A 12,116-nucleotide genomic window follows, 5' to 3' on the forward strand; every position below is an offset into this window, starting at 1 on the left:
AAATCTCTTATAAAAATTCAATAACGGATTATAGTAACATCATGATCATACCTACTAAATTAAATAAAGTAGGTATTATTAAAAAATTAAAATATTTAATTATAAAATGATCTTTGAAAGTTAATCCTTTGTCGTGTTAGATCTTTGCATCCATAACTTATTCTTCTCACACCATTTATATCCAGAGGCACCATTATCATATGCGTTAATTGTCTCGTTGATAGACATCATATTGTTTTCCATCCAGGTATCAAATTTTGATTTCTCATTCTTTGATTTCAATATAATATCTTCACCGTCAACAAAGGAACTTTGACGTTAAGATGCGCCAATGAGTGATCTTCGGAAGATCTTGATTCTTTCATGGTTTTTCTACTTTTTTTTTCTCTGGTTCTGGAATGCTATCCTCACAAAAGAAAAACAATTGTTCTGGTTGAATTTGCGTACGAAGCGCATATTCATCAGCTCTTGAACTTTTCTTGGTATATCGTCGAACTCGGGTTGAACGTTTCATTATGATTCTTCAAATATGCATTTAAAACTTGTGAGAATGAAATTACAACGATTCAAAATATTGTAATAAGCTTTAATTTTGCGTTACCTCTTACGTCAAGCAGCTATAACTCTAGAGAAGGATTTTTTTTTGTTCCGAGTTGTCATGGTCCAATATATAACATGTAGAAGATAAGTTTCTAAATCCGAGAATATTGTGTTTCCTCAAACTTTGTATTGAATTTTGTCAATATTCAAGTTTAACATTAAGTTATTAATTTAAAAATACTTATTAAGATAAATGCGAATGATTATTTTCCTCAATTTAGTAATGAATATTCAGGCTTCATAATGAATATTCAGGCTAATAAATTTTCCATTTATTTTAACGTATTAACGTTCTTTTGAACCCTTTAAAAAAAAAAGTTATACTTTTGGGTCATTCTTGTCTTTAATTATATTAATAGTTACTTAATTATACTAACTATCAATATTTCCAAAACTATTATATACCATGATTATTTTATTTATGTCAAATTATATATATAAATCTTTGTTTATTTATAACATTATACTAGTAGATGACTAAATAATTTCAAATCAGTATTAGAATGATAACATGTTTTAAAGTGACTGAAATGGTTTGAAATTTTTTAAATTCCTCTAAAAACATAATCCCATTGAAAGTATAAATAAATAAAAAGAAATAACAGAACGGCAAAATATTCTGAAGTGATGGAAATTGTTCAGTCTTTAGATTCAGTTTTGATCTTTTTCCTTGTCTTAATGCTATGACCCCCGGCCGACAAAACATCGGTTTCTGTATGATCTCTCTTAGATGAAGCCAACCTCGATTCAGCTGGGACGATTTGCAACTTATGATCATTCGTATCCGAATTAGTATTTGAAAGTTCATTCCTTCCATAGAGTTCCTACAATTAAATTTTATACATTGAGATTAAAAAACATTTATATGATATAATATTCATAATGGTATTATGGGTTTTTGTTTTTTTCTTTAGTACCTTGCGGAATTGAACAACCATCTCATCTTTTTCCCAAAACTTTTCAACAACATAAGCAGACTTGTCGCTCTTTAAATTATCGATTGTAATCGAAATTTTAAACAACATAGTCTTTCCTACTAAGACCGAAAGAGATTCGGGAATAGCTGCAATATCCTCCTGACCATAGGTAGACACTTGATTTAATATTTGTTTATATATTTTTAAAACTAAAGAGAGGTCAAATGTTATATACTTACTTTTGAATTTTCCAAAGCCAGTTCTTCGGCTTTTTTTCTAATAAATAGTTGAGCAAGACCGTCAAAGAAAAGCAGTTTAATCTTTTGTGAACTTCCATAACCGACATGAAGTATGAGTTTATACCTTTCAAGCAGTTTAGCATAACTTAAAATGTATAAATAGTTCCAAATAACAAATCTTAAGAAACATTTTAACAATTCATGAGACACTTACTTGTAATCAACATCCGTAACATCAGCATCACAAACCCCACAACTATAAAGTAGTTCTTTTCCAGATTGAGATTCTAGTGGGTACGGCTGCACCTTCTTATTGCAAACTTTACAGGCAATATAATACCATTTAGGCAATACTTCAACATAAAAAATTGTGGCGATTGTCACACATGTTCGCGTCTATAATGAACAAACCAAACGTTTATTAACTTTAACAATTTTTCAAAACAATTCAAATAAGATGATATCAATTAAATCTTTACAAACATTACCTCAAGTGCATAAACGATTTGGTCCATAGTAGACTTCTCGTTAATAATAAAAAAGTCCTCATATAATGTCACCTTTGAGTTTTGGGGACTTGGTTCATCTTCAAGTTGTACTAAATCTATAGCATTAGTGGGCAACCTATAAAGTTATGATAATAATAAGAACATATAATTGTTTATAGCATGTATCGCCGAGTAATATAGAAGGGATATATATATATATATATATTTACTTTTTTCGGAACGCTTCCACTTCAGGCATATCTGGATTTATCATAATATTTGTAGAGTTGAACGCATTGGAAATACTATAGTTCCCTGAAATTTTGATTTAATTGGCAATGTTAGATTTAATAATCATAAGTTCGAAGATTATAAGATAGTCAGAAATTACCTTTCCATTCCTTCAAGCATGCAAATCGTACTACACAAACGACAACAGTATCTTGATGTTCTTTTATCTGTGTATCAAAGGCCTTTGCAAGATCACCCTACACAGTGCAATTCAACCGGGTTCCACTATATTACGAATGCATGAATTAAGAATACCTAATTAGACATTATATTCCAAACTAATTTTAACTATAAAGGGTATCTATTAAGGAATCATACGTCAAATCTTGCAGATCGAAACTTAATTTGATGTTATCCTTCCCTTTTGTTTTGACGCTGTCAAGATTTCCTACACCAACGATCTGAGCGATAACATCTACCAAAAATACATATGAATTAATATTTTCCTTCAAACAAAATTTAAAATATGAAATTAACAACTCACCGAACAATACATTCTTGTCTAATTCTCCAGCCAATATAGAAGGAAAATTCTTAAAATATTTTTCTGGTACATGAACTGGGAATTCATCACATGGTTTCACTATGGTGGTTCTATAAAAGACGATTTTAAATCCCAAATAGCTTGTCTTATAACTACTATTATAATCTACTAAGTTGAATGTGTCAACTATCTTAGACTCGCCGACTGCAAGTTGATTCTGAAATCTGCTGACCAAACCATCTTCAATAGATGCATGTATCCTTGTACCCTATATATAACTTTTAGAAGTTAGAAAGCTTTTATCGAGATTTACTTAAATATGATTGTGACAACCCGTCCTGCGGACCCTACTAGCCCCCCGCTAGCTGCCCCAACGGACCGTCCGTGGACCCTGCTAGCCCCCGCTAGCCGTCCCAACGGATCCCAAGCTGGCCCTGAAGGGCATCGATCCTAACCCATCACTGTGGATATCCAAATCCACCAGTACATTATTGGTGCGCCAGGCATTCCTCGAACCCTGGTCCCCACCCTTTAACAACCTTCCCACAGGACAAGCTGTCACCAATTGACCTGCATAGTGATGGGTTATGATCGATGCCCTGCAGGGCCAGCTTGGGGTCCGTTGGGACGGCTGACGGAGGGCTAGCAGGGTCCACGGACAGTCCGTTAGGGCAGCTAGTGGGGTCCGCAGGACGGGTTGTCATAATGATATAGATACTAATTAAACTCTACATATAAATTATCTTATTAAATCTTACATCACTGTCAACGAAGGCCATCTGTAGAGACTTGAATGACTTCCAAAGTCTTATGATACGGACTCTAATTTTGTAATGATCGAGAGCAGGGTTGAGATCGTCTAGCTGAACAAAAGGACGAACATTCATCTTTTTAGAAGTCATATTGAGTTGTGGATAACACTTTTTTAACACATTGGCGTATCAATATATATAGAGATGTTTTACAACCGACTTGATTTTTTTATAGAATATTTACTTTATTTTTTAAAAAGACGATAATGATGAAGAATGTAAATATATCATATATGAATAGTCTAAATAGGTTTACTAAAGTAAAAAGTAAATTTTACATATTTATACTTCCATAATTTTAATGAAATATATAAAGTACTTATAAATTACTATATGTTGACATTCCAAATAAATTTTTTTTTTTGTAAATTATAATAATTGACTCTATTTAAAATCATTTCGCAAATCGCTACATAAAAAAACGTCTAAAGGTCCGAATCATACGTTAAATTAGTTTGGACTGTATTTTAAAATAATTTATAAATTGAAATAATGTTATTCAAATTTAATATAACCCAGTATCTTTTAAAATCAAACATTAACCAAATATGTTTATCATTTAAAGAATTAAATACTCATAAAAGAATTTGATGCTTCTCAAAAGAATCCTCAACAGCAAGATGAATATAAGAGTCAAGTGCATCACTGTAATTTGGATGAGAAATAATTTTAATCACAGGATGATGCCGGGATGGTAGCATGTGCGAAGGAAATAATATAATAAAAGTTTTTGATTTTTGTAGTATCTACTAAATCAAATAATATTATATCAAATTAAAATCCAAATCCAAGATCACAATGTTTTAACGTATCATATATTAATATTAAATTTTTTAAAACCATACAATTTTAAATCGAAAATTAAATTTCTATATCAACAAAGGCATCTAACATCTGTGTGACTTGAGGACATGGAGGATTGATCATGACACTCGTACAATTGTGCACCGTGGTTGCCATCCATGTATCTAGATTTAGAAAATTTTAATAATTAAATAACGTTTTCAAAAATAAATTCATCATAATAGTATCAACAAAAATTAATTCGAACCTTTATTACTCTCAAGCTTGGCAAAGCGTATCACGCATAAGATATCACTGACCCGATTTATCCAATGATCATAGAATTCGTTCGCGTAGTCCTTTGGCAAACGACAGGATAAACGATCACCCCTACAATTTTTGTTTTGAGTATTTTTAAAATTAATGTGAATTTAAAACGTAAATCTTATAACATTAGAACAACTTACTCAATATTTTCTAGAACAACAAACAATTCATTCCATTCTTTGTATGGTGGGCCTTGTTCAAAACTATTTCCAACACTAAACACTCTTCCGATAAGGTCTGCAAATATTTCTCAATAGATTAAAGTAATCAACCACTTCACACTTATCTTACAATAAAACAATAAATTGATTCCCTTACCTACACAATAAGCGGAATCTAAATATCCACTTTTAATATCATTGAATGATACGAAAGAGTAAAATTGATCTGAAGACAAAGGAGGAATTTTCTTAAACCATGTCACCTCTCTCCAATGTATTATAAAGCGATGATAAGTTGGCCTAAAAGCGCCATCAACATTGCTTAATGAGAAACTTGATAACATCCATTCACCTTCTTCTAAATCGTTTATAAAGATGTCACGATAAGGAGAACCCATCAATACATGAATTTTTGTACCCTACGTAAACGTTATACATAAGTACGTAAAGATTAAAATAAATTTGAATGAACATAATATAATTTAAATTATACCTTCTCATCAACTACAATCAAGTCTGTTGATATGAAAAGAGGATGACAACACTCAAACTTCCTCAGTATTTTTACGTTGATTTTCCACTCATGAACGAAGAGGTTTAGGTCGTCCACATCGAAATAATAGTCTCTCTTCCCGATCCTATTTTTTATAGCATTGGATAGAAGGTTAGCCATATTTTTTCTTTGAAAGACCTAGACTTAAACGAAACTTACGATTCTGACTTTTAAACGTATTTATATATACATAATACATAATATATGTTTTTGTGAAAATTTACATTTTATGATATTTCCAAACTTCAAATATTTATCATCAGCAAAACTTAAATGGTAATTCTACAATTATCATCAAGTACAAATATATTATATATATTTCCAGATCTTTTAGTAAATTCCATATTATATAAGTATTCAATATTTTATTAATTATTTACATTATAAATGATAGTATCACCAGAAACATTTAGGGATAATCGAATAATTAAATAGTATTTTTTTCTTTTCTTGAATTCGATTTAAAACATTTTTTTTTTTAAAGATTATATTTCATTTTAAAATTTTATATTATATTCATAACTAATTTTGTAATTACCATACTTAGTTAGTTTGTATATATTTGTACTATAATATAAATAAATATTTAAATCATACTATAATAAAATTCATGATTAGTTATTTAGTATAGTTTCGGAAATTGTTAGTTTTACTTTCAAACAATCTTAAAATTAATCAATCTATTAATAATAATATCTATGAGAATTTCTTTAAAAATAAGAATCATGTAAGATAATCACCAAATTTATCATTTATTCAAATATAAATATATAAAATTAAAATCCAAGATCAATATCATAACGATTTAAAATTTAGCAAACTACACTTTAAAATCTTATAATTCAGTTCTCCATTTCGGCAAAGGAATCAAACATCTGCGTGACTTGAGGACACTTAGGATTGATCATGACCATTGTACAATTATCCACTGGTGTTGCCATCCATGTATCTACAATAACAATATATAATTAATTAACATATTTAATAATCTAAGCAATAATGTTTTTTTTGAAACGTGAACGAATAATACGAAACTTTTTGAGTCTCAAGTTTGGCAAATATAACACACATATGATATCACAAACACAATGAATCCAATCATTGAAAAAGGCGTTCGCGTAGTCTTTTGATAAACGACATGACAATCGATCACCACTGAAATTTATCATCTTTTAGAATTAAAACATTAATAAGTATGATAATATTTAAATTTAAAATTTTTAAAATAGAATGACTTACTCAATATTTTCCAAAACAACAAACAACTCATTCCAATCTTGATATCGTGGACCTTCTTCAAAACGATTTCCAACAGTGTACACTCTTCCAATAATGTCTGATCATAAAATTTTCCTCAGAAGATAACTTATTAGATATAATTCAATTTTATAATATAGTTTTTTTATCTCACCTACACAATAATCAGGGTCTAAAAAACCACTTTTGATATCATTAAATGATACAAAAGAATAAAACTGCTTGAAAGACAAAGGATGAATTTTTCTAAACCATGTTTCGTCTCCCCAATGTATCATAAAACGATGATCAGTTACTCTCAAAATCCTATCAACAATGGTTAGTGAGAATCTTGATAACGTTATCCATTCACCTTCTTAAAGATCGTTTATAAAGATATCATGATAAGGAAAACGCATCATCACATGAATTTTTTTGCCCTACATATCCAAAAATTTGTAAGCACCATAAGTTTAAACAAAATTTATTAAAAACGCGATGTATTCTGCAAATATACCTTATCATCAACAACAATCAAGTCTGTTGATCTGAAAAAAGGATGACGGCACTCAAACTTCCTCAGTATTTTGACGTTAATTTTCCACTCATGAATGAAGGGGTTTAGGTCATCCACATTGTAAAAATAGTCTCTCTTCGGGTATTTTTTTTTGATAGCATTGGAAAGAAGGTTTGCCATGTTCTCAAAAGGCGAAACCTACGATCTTGACTTCTAAATTATATAAACGTAAATATATATAATATAATATAGTTATTTTTTGGAATTTTTTCATTTTACGATATCGTCAAAACTCCAAATTTCTTTATCATTGGATAAACTTAAATGGTATATATACATTTTTCACTTATCACAAAATATATTATTAGTTTTCGTATTACTTTTTTCATTCAATGAATATAGAAACTATATCACATGAATACTTCTATAAAATATTTAAGTCCAATGCTATTTATGTTTATTTCCGAATTTTAATTCAAAAATTTTATATAATTATAATTAGATTTTGTAGATAGGTCAATATCTATATTTTATATTATTGCTTAACGAATTCTTAGGTTTATAGGATAATAAAATAAATACCCGTTAAATCTCGACAGAAAATTAAAAGTTTTATTAAAGAACTAATGAACGTCTAAGTTTATATTTCTAACATAGTTAACCACTAAAAGGAACACGAAGTGTTTCCCAATCAATATTAGGAACAACACATTCTTTGACATCTTGCTCAATAACAACCCTAACATCTTCTAGCCTGTTACGCTCTGCAACCAAGTCGATTTGCCCCTCCAAGATATCATTCATTAGCGAGATTTGAGCATCGACTGTTTCAAGTTGACAGATTAGTCCAATAGATTCTTTCTTTTTCTTGATATAATCTTTCAACATATCAAGTATCGCAGTGAAACGTCTCGTCGTTTCCTTTAGTACCACATCTCTCGATTTTTGAAACGCTTGTTTAATCGTCTCGATTGCTCCATCTTCCCATTCGGTATCTGACATGAGCCCTTTGCGGTTTCTAGCACTTCCACCTTCCATCACAATTTCTGGAAAAAATATTTATGAAAAGTTTTAAACTTCCAAACCAAGAATTCAAGATACGAAAAAATTTAGTAAATATCGATTGAGATCTTACCACAAGGATATGGATGATAATATACCTTTTTTTTCCTTTGTTGAGAGGGGATTACAAAAGCTGGAAAGTCACAAAATTATTAGAGAGACGTAGAATACTTAAATATTTGTTTTAATAGCCGCGAAGGCTTTCATATTGGCGTAAATTAAGGCCAGGCCCATCTAAGTTAACCAAGAATAATTGAACCGTCGATTCTCTTTGTCGAAATTAAGAGTAAAGTTTTATTAAGTTAAACTCAAACTTTTAACATATATATATATATTAGTAAAATAATGATATTAGATTAAACTTGTAGTAAAAAAATAATAGTCATTCCAAACATATCTAAACACGAATATTTCATGTTCAAATTTTAACAAAATATTATTTAAAAGTCTAAAACAACAGTAGCAAAGTGAACATAATAAGAAACATTGAGAAGTGTAACTATAGCCAACTACTCGAACCACAGACTCAATCTTCATCTTCATTGTCTTCATCACTGGAATCGACGGCTAGCCAGCGCCTGTAAAAATTGAAAAATTCAAGTTTAAAATTCCCGCATAATTCTGTTCATACTAATTTTTTTCAATTTATTGGATTAACAACATTACAGCATATCGCCAGTATTAAAGCCATCAATTTCATCTTCAAGAATGACCTTTGAACATTGTAACTGAGACATCAGACATTGGATACCTAGCAAAGTAGAATTTTAGTAAAAAAAAATGATAGTTCGAGTGGTATATAAGCCTATTTAACAGTATCTTCGTAAACAGAGATCCTCCAAAACAGAAGAGTACACAGTATTGGTTGATTAGCAAAGGTAGGGGAAGAAATATTTTTTTTCCGTTTCTCGAGAAATTCAGTACAAACCGAACCAACAGCAACACATTCAATCTCTAGGCCACTTTAAAAAAAAAATGATTGTATATAAGTTAAACAACCAGAAAATAGATTATATTTTTAAGAATATCGAAAGTTTTGAATATTATCTTACTTGTGTTCAAGGATAGTGAATCTAACAACTTCATTATCTGAAATGTAGCCATTTTGATGTTCAAGGAAAACAATCGTCTGAGGCTCGTTTACGTGTGACAGCATTCCCATGACATCTAACATAAATTAAAATTCCAACGAAAAAACAACAATATAAAAAACAAAAGAAGTCATCATCTTTAAAATATAATATCATCACATAAAAACGGATTTATTAAGTTTAGTTGAATATAAATACTTACATACACATCGGTTCTTCTCGTCAGGCGTCGAATTATTCATTCTCAATGCATCATAACAAAGGATAAAATTGTCAGTACTTCGCGGACATGTTGGGATCATTTTTGTTTTATCATGGATCAGGATCTGAAACGGATGGTTTGAGTTCCTGAATGATTGTTGACCTTCAATCACTAAAAATCCAGTAATCTCGTACCAGTCTCCTTCCTTGATTTTTCCAAAGTATCTTGATACATAAAGATCCGCATCTATCTTGGCATCAATCCTATTTCCCTATAATAGAAACACAAATTAGCATTTAATTGTTTTACTTTTGTTGTACATCTCATTTGGTATTTGAAAATAATTACGGCAATTTGGGAAGAGGAAGAAGAATTACCCTCTCGTCTACCAAAATCAAACTTTGATAAAAAGGCTGTCCTTGAATAAAATGAGGTGGCCATTCTCTTAGAATTTTCATAGCAACTTCCGGGTTACGTAAGGTCGGATTCAGCTCTTTTATGTACAGCACCATCCTGTTTGGGATTTTTTTTTCGAGTATTTAGAAGCAAGAAGAAGTTTCAGAGAGAAGTTCAAATATTACAGTAACTTATTTGTAGTCCATATATTCGTAAACTAAAGAAGATAAGGATTATAAGAATCAGATTTCTAGATTTGTGTGGATTGTATACAAACCCGTGGTCTACACAGGGAAAGCTGCATGTGTCTCTGTTCGATAAGAATGATCAATGTTTTATTATTAATATAAAATACTTTTTTTTTAGAAATTTAACTGAACAGTTGAAACTCTAAATTTCAATTTGCATGACTATCTTTGCATTATTCAACTTGCATGCTGACATTTTTTTTATCATCATGCATTGGCCTTTCGCATATTTGTTACGTTTTTTGCTGAAAATTTATTGGAAACTTCAAAGTCTTTGTCTTTACATTTTTTTCAAAGTATTTAATATGTCGATATTTTTATCAAAATAATGATAAAAGAAAAATCTTATGGTTAATTTAACCATAAATCGATTTATGTAAATAAATTTAAACTGTCAATTATTTAAAATCAAAAATTAGAATCCATATATCATTTGAATATAAAATAATTAAAACCCCCTAAAATCCATAATAAGCAAAAACAAAATAAGAAGTCGTCAGTCTTCTATTTGCGAGTCCTCTTCCTTGGTCTCCTATAATTTAATTAATAAATACATGTAAAAGATTATAAACGAATATCTAGAATGTTTACATCTAATATATAACATGAACAGAGATGATAATCTTACAATTGCATCATTTTCGACTCATCTGGAATTTGCGGAATGAGTATTATTTGCGTACAAACTGTAAAAGATATACATCTTTTTCCTGCAAAGTTAGAACATAATTTTTTTTATAATATTTGATCAAAAAAACTGAGCAATAAATATCATCAAATTGAATATATACCTTGGAAAACTTCAATAACACCCCATCGAATAACACAAATTAAACGATCACCCCGGTAAGATTTATAAGTATCGTAGAATTTTGCAGCCGATCTTTCGAATGACTCACACCTTATTAGGGTTGCACTAAATGTCAAGAATTAAAACTTTATGCTACAATGTAATTCAAGATCATAATTATGTATAATATATATATATATATATATATATTATAAGAGTATTATAATTCACCTGAAATCACGCAGATCAAAAGATATTTTGTGGTTAATAGAGTTATCTTCTGCTTTACTATTTATTGCGAGATTTTCTTCAGAAATTCGCATCTCATCGTTATCTTCATCCTCCTCTAAATCTTGGATATAGTTATCCTCATTATGATCATCGTTATCACTATTATCTGATTGGTATTCGACCTCATCATTAGTTTCTTCATCAATATCATCACATTCTTCATCCATTACATCATAAGAAACATCATCTTCTTCATCACTTCCTTCTTGTATATAATCAGAATCGTCCTGATCTCCAACATTACTGTCGTCATCAGATTCTTCAAAGACCGTACAATCTGTTTATGAGTGATCATGGTAAGAAGCGTTTTTATTTTTTTCTGAACCAAATCGAGTACAATACTTAAACAACATACGAATATTTTCCCTTTGTGTTGCGTCATCAGATTTTTCATGATTTTTAGACTTATTGTTCTCGTCTTTTTTTTTGTAATTTCCTGAAATTACATCTGAATTCCCCAACATTGACAACCTCACCGATGACATCTGTATAAAAATAAAGTTAGTTCAAATACAAAGATTTACTAATAACAATTGAAATTAATTTTATAATAACGAAAACAATTACTCACCCACTAAGTAATCTTCACATTGGGTACCATCATTAATGAGTTTTAAATCGACGAAAT

At 29.9% G+C, this 12,116-nt stretch overlaps 1 protein-coding gene across 1 annotated transcript; it reads right to left on the reverse strand.

The window, feature by feature from the left end:
• Positions 1–1,238: 1,238 nt before the first annotated feature.
• Positions 1,239–3,906, reverse strand: LOC109130900 (uncharacterized). The gene is made up of 8 exons (XM_087501268.1): positions 3,778–3,906; positions 3,176–3,287; positions 2,849–2,950; positions 2,245–2,348; positions 1,971–2,152; positions 1,757–1,880; positions 1,518–1,676; positions 1,239–1,424 (listed from the first exon to the last, which is right to left on the reverse strand). The coding sequence occupies exons 1-8, from the start codon at positions 3,904–3,906 to the stop codon at positions 1,239–1,241; spliced, it is 1,098 nt and encodes a 365-aa protein (XP_087357394.1).
• Positions 3,907–12,116: the final 8,210 nt, after the last annotated feature.

Source organism: Camelina sativa, chromosome 19 (assembly GCF_030686135.1).
Source record: "Camelina sativa cultivar CO46 ecotype springtype chromosome 19, ASM3068613v1".
Taxonomy (NCBI): domain Eukaryota; kingdom Viridiplantae; phylum Streptophyta; class Magnoliopsida; order Brassicales; family Brassicaceae; genus Camelina; species Camelina sativa.

Coding starts and splice junctions, on each gene's coding strand:
- LOC109130900 (XM_087501268.1), bottom strand. CDS start 3,906: ATGAATGTTCGTCCTTTTGTTCAGCTAGACGATCTCAACCCTGCTCTC. Junction 1,881..1,970: donor GTTACGGATGTTGATTACAA/GTAAGTGTCTCA, acceptor ACTGCTTGAAAG/GTATAAACTCATACTTCATG. Junction 1,677..1,756: donor TGGCTTTGGAAAATTCAAAA/GTAAGTATATAA, acceptor ACCTATGGTCAG/GAGGATATTGCAGCTATTCC.